We start from the raw sequence: 16,439 nt of genomic DNA, 5'->3' as shown, positions 1-16,439 counted from the left end.
TGATTTTTTTTTTTTGACCCGACCACATGTGGATATATGCCTGGGAATGTACAGACACCCCAAATATCCATTTTGACAATCCCTGAGCTAATTACAAAGAGTTTTCTCGTGACGTCCGTATGTACGCATGTATCTCACATATCTCAAAAACGGTATGTCCTAGAAAGTTGAAATTTGGTGTGTAGACCTCTAGTGGGACCTAGTTTTGCACCTTCTCTTTTGGTTGCATTTGGATATTCCAAAGGGGGTCTTTTACACCTTTTTTGGGGGAAATCATTGTTAATTTCAATGCTAACTCAAGTGGTGTTATAATTTGGTAAACACTAGGCAATATATTGCCAAGCTTTTGGTCAGCAAGTTTTGTTGCCAACTTGAGGTTTTTTTTAAAATCTGGTTTTAGTTTTTGCCACATTTAGAGAGTTAACCATTGAATCACATTAAAACTGCCAATATTGGGAAAATTTATCTGTATAAAATGATTTCTTTGCTTCGGTTCCCAACATTACTTTAGGTGAAAATACTTAAACTGCTTCTTTTTTTACTCCAAGGCACTATTATCTTTAAATTGGAGTAAAAAGAAGTCATGTGATGCACACATCAGCTCGTTTTCCATGTCGTGGTTGCGTGCATTTTATTTGGAGAGTAATTTAAAATCTTATCTGGTGAAGCTTATTTTATTTTTTCTACCTCTCTTTTTAAAAAATGTCTTTACATTTTTTTGAAAAAAAGGTTTTTCAAATTTTTTTTCAAAACAAAGGAAAAAACTAAATGCCCTCACGGCCCTACTTTAAGGTGTAATGGCTTATAATTGCTTTTTTTAATTCGTAGGGAACAAAGAAACTCAAATGGTCCAAACAAAGTTTGTTCTCTAACAAAGAAACTCCAAATGGTCCAAACAGTTGTAATTTAGTAGGGGAGAGAAGGCAATTTTCTTATAGGGACATACACAGACAAATCAATTATCCCAGACTTAAAAATATATATAGCAAATTTAAGAAAAGAACAAACATCAAACATATCCTTAAACCTCTTCCCAAGAAAATTTGAAGTGATTGGCAGGAAACATTTCTGAAATATGTCAATCATGCTGTTTTAAAGCTCAAAAACTAATGTAGGCTGGATTTGTTTGGATGTAATTAATATACCTTTATATTGAATCATGAAAATTAATTAAATGAAGGCAAATAGCCCATTTATTGATTATAATGATTAATTAATCAATTTTGTCCCCCCCCCCCCAAAAAAACCCCCACTGGGTTAAGTTGGCATATATGGACAATCTAAACGTAACCATAATATTATATAAGTTATTACACAAAATTGAAGAATTAGGGAGCATAAAATAATTTTTGAATGACTAACAAAGACTTGCATTATTTCGTTGCGGTCATTTTGTGGTTGTGAATAAGCTGTGTAGTTACATTTGGATTGAAGTATGGCACCTTCATACAGTATAAAATCATTTCTAGTAGGTACACTATGTCTTTTTCTATGTTTAAGCCACAATGCTTTCATTTTGCTATGCATAAGCTATAAATAAAAAGCTCCCTAATGCTTAGAGAAATAATAGAATAGTTGGTATTAACTGAAGGAAGACAAATAGCAATATGAAGCACTGTCTAAACCCCTTTTTTTTTTTCAAGACCAAAAAATAGTTTAGTTGAGCCTTTAATGCAGAAAATACAGATGATTTTAATAAAAAGAAAAATGAGATATTATGGCATGTATTATGCCTTAATATCTAATCAAACAGACTTGATACGTCTGGGATCTCAAAATTCATACTGAGTACAAAAGAAATTTCTGAAAGTGGCAAAAAAAGTTCAGTCAAGCAATTTTGGGAGAATGATGAGTTTCCTATTTATGTGAATACAAGCCATTTACCATTTGTGGTGTCGTAATGAACCAAAACCATGTATGGGAACATGTGGACAATTTTTGCATGTTTAAAAAAAACATATTGTCACATCTCTAAATGTTTCAGCATGTATATTTGAAGGGAAAAGATGAAAGACTATGGTTAGTAAAAAAGAAAAGAGAGAAAATGAAATCAAAAAGTTTAATTTAAAAAAGTCCACATGTGCCCCCTCCTCCTCTATAGCAAAAATATAAAATGGTAGACAAAAGTGATGAAATAAATAAAATAATGATGTAAATACTTTTCATACATATTTGAGCTAGACATGAAGTAATGCTTTTTCGCATGCATTGTTATTTTTTACAATCTTAACACCATCATTAGCTTTTGCATAAGCTAAATCATAATAATTAAACTAATTTTAAAAATGAGAAAAATATTGCATACGTTTTTTGAGAATTTATATTATGCTAACTTCAAACAAGTGCCTGCTTTTTCCATTTTTTTCACTAGGAGCTGCTTTTTGAAAGATAAAAAAAAGAAAAGTACTCTCTGTACAAATTCAAATCAAGCAACCTACAGTTTCAATCATAGTATGAAAACAGGGTTGTCCTATTTTGTCCAGCCCGGAAAAAACCTTCCCGGACAAAATGTCATTTTGTCCACTTCATCAGTAAACTAAAAGTTTTGAGTTTAAAATTTGAAGTTTGAAAATAATAAATAATTATTTAGATTTTTCTTATTCAAGTAATATTTTAATGTAAAATCAGCATACATAAATATGTATATAAACAATTGATTGCAAAATATTTTAAAGTGAAAATAAAAAAAGTATGATCAGTTGAAGTTTATGCAAGTGTGTTAATAAATCAAATGAGTGTTAAAATATATTATAATGCATGTAATAGCATTTATAAAACAAGCACATCAGCTGTAAATTTCAAGATGTTTATTTGTGATATGGAGGTTTATTGCCCATAATTAGTGCATTTAAAAAATTAAAAAAGTAGAAACAAAAAGTTTTTAAAGGTTAGAGTTTCAAAACATTAAAAATCATATTTAAAAAGAAAAAGTACTTGACATTAATAAAAGAAATGTTGCCATGAAATGAAATCTGTTCTTGCAATACAAATACAAATGCGATGATCAGCAACAGGCTCTGACTAGGCTTGTTCCCTTATCAATTTATTAGTCCCCAATGAAGATTAATGGCCCTTTTAAAGCTATCTACCGTCTTGCCTATTATAGCCTCTTCCGGTACACTGTTCTGAGTACCCACAACCATACTAAAGTAGTCATTTTTCTTAATTTGTATAACATTAACATACCCACAAAATATGCTGAGTACATAAATATTTTACTATGGGGTGACCACCAATAAAAACTCTAAAAATATAACAGTTATAAAATATTTTTAGTCTATACTAAATCTTTGTTTTATATGTCTTTAAGCATTTCATTTGACTTTCCCATTGAGTTTATTTTCTGCTATTGTATGCAATAATGTAATCATGCCCAATAGCCTATTCACATTGTAAAATTTTATTACTTTTTAGTAAATTATGATCTAAAATTAGCTGCACCAATGTGTAATTAAAATTTTTTTTAGCTTTATGAAATTCTAAAGCTAATGATTCTATTTTAATTAAATGATTAATTCATAATAGAAAATGTATTAGAATAATATACTAATGTTATTACACCAATAATAATTTATGTATGTACAATCAGTTTATTTTTCATTTCGTCCATTTTCTCCAGTTTCTTCTGGCGTCCCGTACTTTTTACAAAAAAGTGGACAAAATAGCAACCCTGTATGAAAACATTTATGAAAAATACCAAAATTTTTGACATTACTTCTTATGCACATAACATTTCAAAATCTAACAATATCTATTTCAAGGCTACATACCTCCAACATCGACACCAATTCATGTTTAGATACTCCAATCCTATCCTTGTCAGCACTATCAACTACATAAATAATTGCATCTGTATTGGAATAATAGCACCGCCAATAGGGCCTGAAAATGATTAAACAATGATGAAGCAATGATTAAACTATAACATAGAACAAAACATTTATTATTTGGAAGTGAACACAAATACATACTACAAATGCTGTTCGTGCATCAAAGCAGAGCATCAATACCTTATTTAAGAATTAAAGAGGGAATTCAGATTTTCATGTATCTACATGGCAATCTCAGGTAACAGATAGTTTCAAATTATGGACATAATCACAACTCCAAATCCCCAAAATGGGCGTCACAGTACAGTTGATGTTCGTTATAATGACCCCTGTCATCCAAGCAAAATAGATTGCTATAACGAGAGGTTGTTATAACGTATTGCATATTATTCAGTCATTTTTTAAAATGCACAAATACTTTCTTCTAGTTATGCATTGTTTAAAAGGAGAATCAAGAAATTAACAAAATCACTGTAAAAAAGTTTGATACCTTTTTTCCCTTTTTAAAAATTTTATGCTGCAATTATTGCAGAAGCTTTTCACATTTGACTTTTTCAAAATATATATATATGTGTGTAATTTGAAATGTCTACTATTCGTGTGCAGTTTTCTCCCTTCTTTGGCCCTACAACAACAAAACAGTTCTTTTCAATGGAAATATTTTACCTTTATAAACATAAAATGTTTCAGTATTAGTTTTCAAATAGTTAGTCCTGAGAATAATACAAAAATTTAAACTTAGTTTTGGACGTTATATTGGAATGAACTAGTGATGGAAATAATCGAGTTCTCACAATCGAAACACTCGAAAACTCGATTATTACGAGTTCTCGATTAGCGAATTTCGAGTTCTACATTAACACATCTCGAGATCTCTATTAACACATCTCGAGATCTCTATTAACACATCTTGAGATCTCTATTAATACATCTCGAGTTCTCGATTATCACTTTATGAGTACTCGAGCGATCAATTGCTCGAGTTCTCGTTTTGTGAACTTCTCGAGAAGTCTTTCACTCGAGCAGTGTATTTCTGGATGAATTTGATAATCAAATGAACCTATCAATAATTGTCTTCTGAAGTGATTCAGTTGCAGGGGCGGATCCATCATTCAGGGAGTCAGAGGGCTGGTTTTGTAAAGTTAATGTTTTTACATAGGAATGGGCATGGGTTTTGCTGTCTTCAGAAAAAAGTTGCATTGAGTAGATTATACCCTTCACCTTTCCCAAAGAAAAATTTGGAATGACGGGCTGCGCTGAGGACACAGGGGAAGTGGGTCGGGGGGGGGGGGGGGGGCACATACTGCGTCTTTGGAATTCTTAATGGATGTTAGTCTTTTTTTAGGAGTACCCTTCTTGAGGAGGGGGAGGAGAGTCCGCCTGATGAGTCCTAAATGGTGTTATGATCAAATAAATGCCTCTCGAGTGTTTCATTCGAAGAGTTATAATTGAATGTGTGCTGTGGAATGCTTGATAATCGGATGATTTTTTGGGGTGATTTGGTAGTCCAATGATATCTTTTGAGAGAAAAGTGTTAATGAATGAACACATGGACGGGTCTGTGGGTGACATGGGTCGTGTGTCTCAGTAATGGAAGTAAAGGTTAGGGAAACTAATAAGGTTCCGACTAAACAGGTATTAAAACTAAAATTAAATTTCATGTAAAAAAGGTGAATACTTTAGTTGAAAACCAGAGGAAATCTCTTCCCCTTACGTCTACTTTCGACCACACCATTGGGTAATGAAACCCGAAACAGGTGTCTGTAGTAAATTTGATATTTTTGCTACAAAAATTGGGTATTTCCTGTTACTTCTCGGCACAAAAGTGTTATTAATTTCTTAATGAAACAAGTGGGTTACTTCTCGTGTAATTAATTCATAGGGGTGACAAAAAAAGGTGGAGGGGTATGACGCAAACTGTGGGATTGCAGTTTTTCGGGACTTTTGTTTCTTTTGGGGGTATTGCAATTGTGGGAGAGCTCCGTTGGTGATGCACCATCGCTCTTGAGAGGGATGGATTTGGAATGGATTTAAAATTGAATATTGTTTCTTGCATATGTTATTTGGATGGGGTTATAATTGCATGTCGAATTTTCGATTATCGAGAGATCCCTTGATAACAGAACGATATATTTTCGAACAAAAATTATTAAGAAATTATTATATGAGCAGATATGGGGGGGGATGGGTTGTGTGCTTCGGTGAAAGCCGTGGTAGCCTGCTCGGTAAGGCATCGGACTTGTGACCAGAGGTTCTCGGGTTCAATCCTCGCTGGTCGAAGATCCACCATCTTCATTAATAGCATACCTGCCAACCTCCGAGAAAAAAAATCCGGAAGATTTTTTTATTTTTATCCACAAGATTTTAAGGCAAAATAAAATCAAACAGAACCCCTATCCTCTTTTTATTTAACAATATATTAGTTATGAATTTCATATCAATTGAACTTACTTTTGTTTAGTAAATATTACTTTTATTGCTTTCTTTAAAAGATTGGAAATAACATTTGGTACTCATTTTAAAAAAAGAACAAAGCACAAACAGCTCGAACTGAGAGAATGAGAAGATAATCGGCGCCAAAATTGAGCCCCTAGTTGCCAGGCGCGATGCTTGCTTTGATTGGATCCCGATGAAGTCATGCGCTGTATCACTCCGTGACGTCATAATCTTGCCTCACTTCTTCTGCCACTTTCCTACGGCAACCTTTCCTTGGCTACTTGGCCTAAAATGTTCCACAAAAGAATCGTTAGCGCCAAAATTGGCGAGATACAATTTTTTTTCCTACAAAACGTGAAAAATCCGGAAGATTTTGCTCATAACCGGAAAAACGGAAAAGGAAATAAAAATCCGTAAAACTTCCGGGAAATCCGGAAGGCTTGGCAGGTATGTAATAGTGACTGGGGGGTCATCAAATATGCTCGTGGTCACAAAGTCCTCCAAGCGAAATGATATCTCTAGGGATGCTGGACCAGGGATTGCTTAGTTTCTGATCTTATTCAAAAATCAGAGCTGTCTTCAGGGTCCCATCCAACTGGTTAAGCCACAAATAGTGGCAGGTACGAGGGACTTGGAGTGACAAGTGAAAATTTTGAGCTCCAGTGGTGCTGGTGGAAATAAAAGATAGAGAAACGCTTACCATACTGTTTTGAGCTTGACAGTTAAAAGATCAAATACATATTTTTTCATTAAAAAGTGGGGGTAATGATAATATGGGTGGGTCCTCGGGCGACACTAACAGGTTCGAACTTTAATTTTTTTTATAAACATATTTTAATTAAAAAAGGGAAAACTTCAGCAAAAACTCTGAGAGCACACCATCATCGTACAGCCCCCTTCAACTGCACCACAGAGAAATCGAACAAACCTCTAGAGTGGTTGACTTTTCGAGTGATTCATTTGTAGAGGTGCTCGCGAGGGGGGAGACTGTATGGCACAAACCAGGTAATGGAAATTTTTGAGTCTTAGCCCTTTTTGAGTCTATTGTTCTTGGAAAGGGGGGGGGGGGAGTTATTGTCGCAAGGGGGACGCCATTGCTTACAGGGACGAAAAGACACTCCTGTCATCATACATGCTTTTAGAATAGAAAAATTGCTTCTCAGTTGCTTTTTTGGATTAGGTATTCCCAGATAGGACACTTCATTGAGTAAACGCTTAAATCAGTTGTTAACGCTGCAACAACCATGTTAAAACATCATAACGTTTAAACGCAACGTGTTTACAATGCAGGGGTGCCCATCCTCTTAAGGGCAGTGACACCCAGCCCTCAAATGCGATGGAGAACCCCCAAAACGAGAGCCTCCTAAAGAAAGACCAAAAGCTCTCTCAAGTTACCCCCCTCCCCATCAAAACTTTAATCGCCGGTCTACGTCATGGACCATCCCCATCCCCCCCCCCCTCTTTTGGTCATCCCTGTAATATATTGCTTGTTGTCAAATGTTCATTATTGAGCGACTTTTTCGGATGATTTGAAAACCGAATAAAATCTGCTTTTGATATTATGCATTCCTGCGGATGCATTACGCACACAAGAAGTTACAAATTTCATGTGTAGGGAATTTAAATTAATTAAACAATAATAATCTGCATTTCATGTAATTTGAATTAAAAAAGTGGGCCAAAGAATGAAAGCTAAAATTAATGCGCTCAGAAATGTTGCAACTTTCACCTCCTTCACTACATTTTCCTCAAGTCAGTATATGAAAGAGAAAAATAAAAAAGAGTGAATCAAGAATGGAGCAAAATAATCAACCAAGTTAATAAGTCATACTAGTACTTCTAATGCATCGGGAATACCAATCCTCTAGAAAACACAGAGAGAAATATGTTACCCTTCCCCCTTCCTCATATCTCAGCCATCTGACTAATATAATTCAAATTCAATTTCTCTCAACAACAGCAAAAAAGAAAAAAAAACAAAGCAATAAACAAGAAGAAATGTGAGTCCATTTGCGCAGAGTGAAAAGCACTGATTCCCCAATTTTACATTATTAACTTCTTACTTTAGCTCTCAAAATCATGCATAGAGTCACGCGATAACTGAGAATCATTTATTAGAACATACAACCGTTCGAATGAATCATTCAAAATGTAAAACAAATTCCAGACATCGACCCGATGTACAAGAGTGAGGAGCACCATCTCAAACACTACGGAGCATGCCTCGAGGGCCGCCAACAGGCGCCGATTGCCAATTTACTAACCGCTATGCATAATCCTACAAAATTTAAACTAATTTGATTCCTGGCCGAATCTCTCATAGGTCGGGCCCATAGTTTCTGATGAGCTATCATAGCCTCGTCAAACTTGCATCCCCCCAAGGATTGAAAGCCCCAAATGAAGTCTAAAATCTATTAAATTGCCCCCCTAAAACAGGGTCAATCTGCTTATCAATAATTACTCAATACAAATTTTATAGGAAAACAACAAAAACTAGGCCCACTTGAATGTAAAACCTAGAATGTTTCATGGAAGGGTACGAGGGCAATTGCCCCCCGTAAATTGAAGTTTCATTGGCTACCTATGCGTCATGACCACTCAGGCCCAATATTTCAAATTTTACAATAGAGAAGCACGAAATGCATATTATACCCTAATAACCAGTGGTGTTTCCATAGGGTATACTCTCTATACGCCGTATACTATCAAACATTTTTTAGACACATAGTGTATACCCTCAAGTTTCATAAATTTTCATATTATGACATACTATGTATATGATCACATACACAAATTGTGTGTAATGGATTACTGGGAGTATACCCTCAGAAAAATTGATGGGAATATCACTGCTAATAACAGCAAAAACTTCAGGTATGAAAAATTTCTAAAAGCGAGGAGGGGACCCCTCAAATGACAGGCTTGATAGCTGCCCCCCCCCCCTCTTGTGCCTGTAAAAACAACTCTAAAACCAGGCCCGGATTACCCAATACGCCAACCTAGGCCCTGGCCTAGGGACGCAAGCTGAAAAGGGCGCATGTAGCACAGGAGAGAAAAAAATAAACATCTTACTGGGGAAGAAAAAAAAGCCATGCGTTAGTATATGGAGAAGCAAAATATATCTAGAAAGATTACAACCAGCACGCTAAGCATAAAAACAGCAATAGGAAGGGGGATGGGGACGGCATGGTGCTTGAGTAGAGGTCCTTTTCCGGTCAAAGCATATGATTTTCAGTCTTTGATTTAGCAATAATTTCTTTAAAATATAGCTTTGACTAGGGGCGGGCGGAGTTCTCCAAGAGAGCACCAACCTTGACTTCCAAAAGGTGCACAGGTTTGAGGGCAAAAAAAAAAACTGAAGGTGCATAGGGTTTGAGGGCAGCCGATGCGCCAGCGGTGGGCAAGTTCGCCACTGGCTTTGCCAAAGTAAAAAACTTATTAGAGGTAAATCACACACAGGAAAATTAGTAAAAATCATGACCTAGAAAATGTTCAGTTACACCCCCCACCGGTTACTGAAACTATTTTTCTCTTGATTCTTGAAATCAGTAAGTATGTGTTTTGCAATTAATAATTAATTCATTTATTTATGACTGCCAATCATCAGGGGCCCTGAAAGTTAGTACTTTGGGAGGGGAGGAATTGTCAATTTTCCGAATGAGACTTCAAATCTTACCAAATGACAAAATACGAGCATGCACATCACTTTAAAAATTATCAAAACTTGTTATTTTTTTAGAGTTCTTGCCGATCCCTTCCTTTTACCAACACTTTGCAGATCATTTAAAATTTCAAAAAAATTTTTATGGAAAGTCCCCAAACCCATCCCGTCACCCAGCACTATCAGATGCATTAAAGGTAGAACAAATACACATTTACAGTTTCTATTTCAAATTTTTTTCAAGGGTTTCATTTTTAAGACTAATTGCGACGTGGGAGAGGGGGGGAGGAGAGAATCCCCGAACTCATCCCTTTCTGTAACATCAAAGATAGGGGTAGCTGCTGTATCCATGGGCAAAATTTACTTTTCAATTTTTGCTGGTCTCTGGGAATGGATCATCGATTGGTAAAATTTTCTGGCAGAATCTACAAAACTTATCATCGAATTTGGCAATTTTTTTCAGGTGAAAATCTCAAAGCTTTCAACTTCAAAAACATTTTATTAAAAACTATTTTTTTTTGTCCGTGAATACAACACCCCGTTCACCCAGCGGACAAGTGCCTTTGTACCCATAGACATTAATAACTTCAATTTATATGCAAATTGAAACCTTTAACAAAATTACCTTATTAGAAAAAAGCTCTGTTTAGGTTAAACCAACAAAAATCTAGAAAAGTCCACTTCAAATGAAAACAGGTGGGATTGGCGGTCTGTAGATCCTACAACAGGTAGGGGTTACTTCAACACTATATCTTCAAGCCCTAGTTCAAATTCATCATTGTTGAAAGCAAATTTCGGACGTTGATGACAAGGCACCATTTTGAGGTACTTTACACCGTAAAAAGACTTAGGTGTGACCCAAGGAGACTAAAAATTGTCATCCGTGGACACACATAGTTGTCTGTCCTTGGGTACAAAGGTATACCATTTTGGTTTTGCAAGCCAGTCACATCGACAAGACAACAGTTTCACAACATTAAAAATCAGATACAAAATATAGGGAAACATGATACTCATAACAAAAATGAATAATACAATCCACGATGGACGAAAAAAAAGAAATTGCTCATGTTTTTTTTTTTTACTTAGGTCCTACTAAAACCGAAAAAATGTGATAGAATCTTAAATGTTCGTTTGATGGTTGTTGAAACTTCCTGGGGTACTGGAGAGTGCTGTGACACACATGTTGAACACCAATTAGGATCTCTCTTGACGATACACGGAATTTCTCGACCATCATCCATAGGTGCAACCGTCCGTGGGTACAGCAGCTTCCCTACAATTACGTACAGTGGCGGTTCGTGCCTTGAAAAAGTGAGGGGGCCAGATCATGAGTGGCGACCAGCGGCGAAAATATATTTTATTCTGGAGGGGGCCCAAAACCAAGATCAGCTCTCCCTTCCCCCAACCCTTTCTACAATTTCCATTTTTCTTGGGGGGGGGGGGGGGAACAACAATGCCTTGATCTTCTCATTTTTTTTTTGAGGTATGGCAAGGACTTCACACTCACCCAATGTTGCAACAAAAAAAAAGTTAAAGGAGAGCACTCTTAAAACATTCTCCTTTCTAACGGGGGAGGAGAAGGGGGGTCTGGTGGAAATTATTTGAAACTGTAGTCCTAGGAACACAGTTTTAGACGGTCTCTAGCGATGCTACGAGGAGGAAAAATTCGAGTGGCTTTCTGCGAAAATTTTTAGAAATTGAAATCTTAAAAGCGCCATTATAGACTGTTTGTTGATGTTAGGGTAATAAAAGGTACGGGACTTCTTTAAATTGCCCGCCTGATCGATTTTAAAAAAAGCGAAATCCTTTTTATATTATCCCTTCTACTTAGTTTTTCAAAATTGAAGTTCTATAAATGCAGTTTCAGACTAACTTTGATGATGTTATGGGCAGGGCAGTTCTGAGTTCTCCACAAAAACTAGTTTGAAATTGAAGTCCTAAAAAACAAAGTTTTAAAGAGATATTCATTGATACTAGGGGGAGGGATTTAAATACTCTCCACTTTTCGAAATTGCAGGGTTTTCATTTTTAGATTTCATACGGGAGCAGTCGGAGTCTCGTTTAAAATAATTTAGTAATTGAAGTCTTAAAAACGTGATTGTGGACCATATTTGGAAATGTTAATGGTTTTGAATACCTGATGAAGACAGCAACTTTTAAATTTTTTTTTTTAAGGTTATTTTTAAAAGCAGTTCAGATTTTTTCCCAACATTATGCAATTTTTGGAAAGGAAGAGAGAATCCTCCCCTGAAAGATGAAACTTTATTTCAGGTTAGCTTTGGAAACGTTTAGAGATGAGGAGCGGTTAGGGATCTTCCTCCAAATTTTTTTAAAATTGAAATCTTCTAAACTACTACCAATTGCAACTGACAAGGTTTGGTTTTGAAGATTAATTTAGTGTTAGTTAAATTAATGTTTAGCTCAGGATTCGGTGGGTTTTCAGTAGGTTAGGTAGTATTTTATAGGAGGCACTGACTTCAAAAGGTGATTAAAAATTAAGAGATCGTAAATAATTAGTTAGGTATTAAAATAATTTTCGTATAGTATTTAAAATGAGTGTTTATTTTATAATTGGGTGCTTAGTTGATTTTTGTACTGGAATTGTAAAACAAATTTGATTTATAGGTTTGGGTAGGAAATCGTATGTAAATGTGATGAATTATTTTTTGCTTTCTAGTTCCTGGATGTTTTTTTTGGAAGGTTTTTTTTTTTTTAAATTTAAAAATAATTGGTCGTTACCTTAGTGAAAGGATGTTGGTTCGTGGACCTTCCTGCAGAAGTGTTTTGAAATTGATGGTCGAAATGTGCCTAAACAAATGCATTTTTAGGACATCAATTTCCATTATTACTTCAATTGAACAACTAAAACTTATTTTAAATTTCTTGCAGGAGACAAGAGTTAAGGAGAGAAACATTTGAAAACCCTTCTTTTCAGACTGACCAGGGGGAAAAAGGGAGGGGGGTTAAAGCAAGAGAGGGGAACTTAATTTGCTAAGCAATAACCTGCATCTGTTAAATATTTTTAATTTAAAGATTTCCTTTTGAAAGAATCGAGTTTTTTTCCCCAACATTATTGCTTTTATTTTTGTTAAAATATTTTTGCTTTCTCAAGGCGTGTTCTTTTCTTGAATAAGAGGTACAGAACCCCAGACCCCTTCTGAACACCACACCATTGCCTGGTGCCTTCTAACGCAGGGTTCCCAAACTTGATTGCAGCACCTTTTGAAGAATTAGAATTTTCTCATGGCATCTAGTCAAGTTTTATGTACATATTATTTTTATCATCCCTTACATACGTCCTTGGTGGCAACATAGGGTGCGTTCCTGCCCCCTCCCCTAGAGTAACATTTTTAAGACTTTCTTATTTTCAGATCAACTAGAAAAAAGAAGAAATAAGGATAGAAATAGGAGGGAGGCGGAGGATAAAGAAAATGTTTAATTTAAAGATTTCTTTTTAGAAGAAATTAAGATTTACCCAAACTTTTTTTTCTATTAATTTCTCTTCAGCCCTTTTACATTTCTAAGGTACGTTTTTGGAAGTTCCAACGAGGAAAATGATATTTCGCGAGAAGCAGATGCTGCAGGACTGCATAAAAAGATCTCAAAAAGCACAGAAAGAAGAGTAAAACCTGCCGAATGTTCTAGCTTTTGAAAAAAAAAACAGCTCGGTCTTCAAAATTTGAGGTTTCTCCCATCCTCATTTTAAAACATCTTTTCAATTAATATCAGTAAATGTGTTAGCTCTAGTTCACCCCACACGCCTCTATACTGACGGCAACAATTTGCTCTGGAAAAAGTGGAAAGTGGACAGGCCCTGGACAAATGTCTTGTGATAGTGATCAGCTGGCTTCACGCCCAGCTTTCTTGAGGGAAAAATTGAGAATACAATGGATACACATTTCAGGGGGGGGGGGGGGATATTACAAACTTTATATCAAAAAATATTTTCCTGACCTCCCCCTCCCCTCCCACACATACGATCCATTTTCTTATTTCACTCACGCACACACAAAAAAATAAATAAACAAATAAATAATAAAAATAACAATAATGATAAAGAAAGAAGGAAAGAAAATAAGATATTATAAATTATTGTCTCAAGTAAAGTGAGGGTGCCCGGGCCCCCTCTGGCCCCTCCCACGAGCCACCACTGATTACATATGTTATGTATTTCAGTTTCGAAAACTTTTCAGGGTGAATTTCGAATGCCATTACTTCTCGTTAAATTGCCTTAGACGGCCTAAAACTGCATTTCCAATGCTTCAATTTCTAAAACTTCCCGGGGGAATCCTCCGCTTCCCCCACCTATCATCGAATCAAAACAAAGAAAGAAATCCATCCCTCATTTTTTCAACACACAGTAGAGGGCAAAATCTTCACTTGCCACTGGCTGCTGCTAAGCCTCTAGAGGGGAGGGGAAGATACGATTTTAATAGAGTTCAGATATGTGAGGTGGGGCGTAATTTCTAAGTTTGGCCTAGGGGCGTAAATAGATGTTAATACGGCTCTGTTGAAAACCCAACTGTTATAAAAGTCTAGGGCGCCCCCTAACCCCCACAGATTGATGGCGCACACTCTCAATTGCAACAAAGCATCCGTTTAGAAAAAGAGCCCCCCCCCCCCCCACCCCGAAAAATGAAACAAAAAAATCTTTATGAAAAAGCCGCCCCTAAAAAATTTAATAGAGTTGGCTGTGCCATGGATCCCCCCCCCCAATTTTTTTTTTTGTCGAAACCCCTATAAAACTAAACTCAATTCTGAAAAAGTTCAGAAAGTGAATGAACTAGTCTAGAACTTGATTCAAACATCCCTGGAACTACAAACATCTCAAGAACTTGATTCAAACATCTCGAGAACTTGATTCAAAGAAATCGAAAAATCAATTGCTCGATTTCGAAAGATCTCAATTGTCAATCGCTCGAGTTCTCTATTTCAAAAGATCTTGATTATCAATCGCTCGCCCTCGAGTTCTCGATTTCAAAAGATCTCGATTATCAAAAGATCTTGATTATGCCCATCACTAGAATGAACGGTTCAGTTTGTACACTAATAGACGGTAAAATAACATTGCATCTTTGGAATAGGACTTCATACATCAGTCGTTATAACGGAAGGGTCGCAGTAATAGAAAGTCGTTCCAGTGAGCATTGACTGTATATATTTATATATTATACTAGCTGGGTCCCCCGGCTTTGTGCGGTCTACCTCGAAAATAAAAGTTAGGTCAAGTGATGCGTGTTCAACAATTAGGCTTAAGTAATCGAAAAAAAAAATACTGTAAAATTTCCTGTCAAAATAATGATTCTAAAATTTTCATTAATAGCAAATCTAAAAGTCCTGAATAAATTAAATGCAACCCTCCATAATTGAATCTATTATTTCAGAAAGGGCGTAAATCCTACAGAAATGCATTGGACTTACGCCCTTTCTGAAATGATTGATTCAATTGCAACTAAAATCCACGATTATCATCTGCAGGCAGTACAAACAAAAAAAAAAGATAGCCAAAAAAATAATTAAAAGGGGAAATTTTTAAGAACTTAATTTGCTCACAGTCGAGAAAAAAAAATAACAATAGATCAAAAATGATTTTTTTTCACATTAATTTAAACTCAACTCGTTGGCAAGCGATAAGATAAAGATTTGACTAGCAGATGTTTCATCAGGCTTAATGTTTTTAAAATTTTTTCCTGGTGATTTTACAGCCTTTTTTTTTTTTTTTTTTTTTGCAACTCAAAGGAAGTAAATCAATATCAGGGGTATTTTTTCATGGGCTTTCGCATGGGACCCGAATCAAGAAAATTGGATAATTACAGTGATCTCTCGCTTATGTGCGATCTCTGTTATACGTGTTTTTCAGTTATGCGCGCTTTTCTCACGGGCCCGGCCAGTGATATAGGAAAACAATGTCAACTTTTGTTCATTTATACACGAAACCTAAAATGCACCTTTCACTTATGCACGATAAATTTTTTTCAAGTTTTAATTAAATCGCGTATTTAAGCTTTTGTTTATCGGAAGATTTGTGCCCTTCTTGTTCTGTCTTTTGGAATGCATTCACATGCCTTTACTTTATTGTTCGGATTCATCAAAGAAAGCGTTCTTTTTTGCACAAATGTGCAATTGAGGGTGGAATTAGTCTTGTAATTGACATCGAGAAGGGAGGCTAATTCCCCCAAACATACGAAATACGGTTACATATGAAAAGGTTGACGTCACTAAAAGTCGTGGTCAAGCGGGTAAGCACTGACGTAACTTATTCAGGATCTTTTACATCCTCGTAGACTATAGCTCTGACACGTGAAATTTTTTTAGGTTTTGGGGAATTAGCTTACGTACTGTACAGTATATAAAAAATGACAAAACGTACAATTTCAAATTTTACATTTTTGTTAAATTACAATGCATAAATAGAAATTATGTGCGTATTTTTGTCATTAGTATTGAACTACTAGTATTACTATAACCGATGTGAAGTTATTGCATTTAACCTGACTTGGGTTTTTCAC

At 35.6% G+C, this 16,439-nt stretch overlaps 1 protein-coding gene across 1 annotated transcript in view; it reads right to left on the bottom strand.

The window, feature by feature from the left end:
• Positions 1 to 16,439, bottom strand: part of LOC129231427 (ADP-ribosylation factor-like protein 1) — a 32,627-nt gene that overhangs the window by 12,630 nt on the left and 3,558 nt on the right. Inside the window, exon 3 of the mRNA XM_054865740.1 lies at positions 3,771 to 3,882. Coding sequence (XP_054721715.1) covers positions 3,771 to 3,882 — 112 coding nt within the window. The remainder of the gene's footprint in view (positions 1 to 3,770; positions 3,883 to 16,439) is intronic.

The sequence above is a fragment of the Uloborus diversus genome, chromosome 10 (genome assembly GCF_026930045.1).
Source record: "Uloborus diversus isolate 005 chromosome 10, Udiv.v.3.1, whole genome shotgun sequence".
Taxonomy (NCBI): Eukaryota; Metazoa; Arthropoda; class Arachnida; order Araneae; family Uloboridae; genus Uloborus; species Uloborus diversus.
The sequence above is the reverse complement of the archived record's forward strand: the minus strand, read 5'-3'. Positions and strand labels throughout refer to the sequence as shown.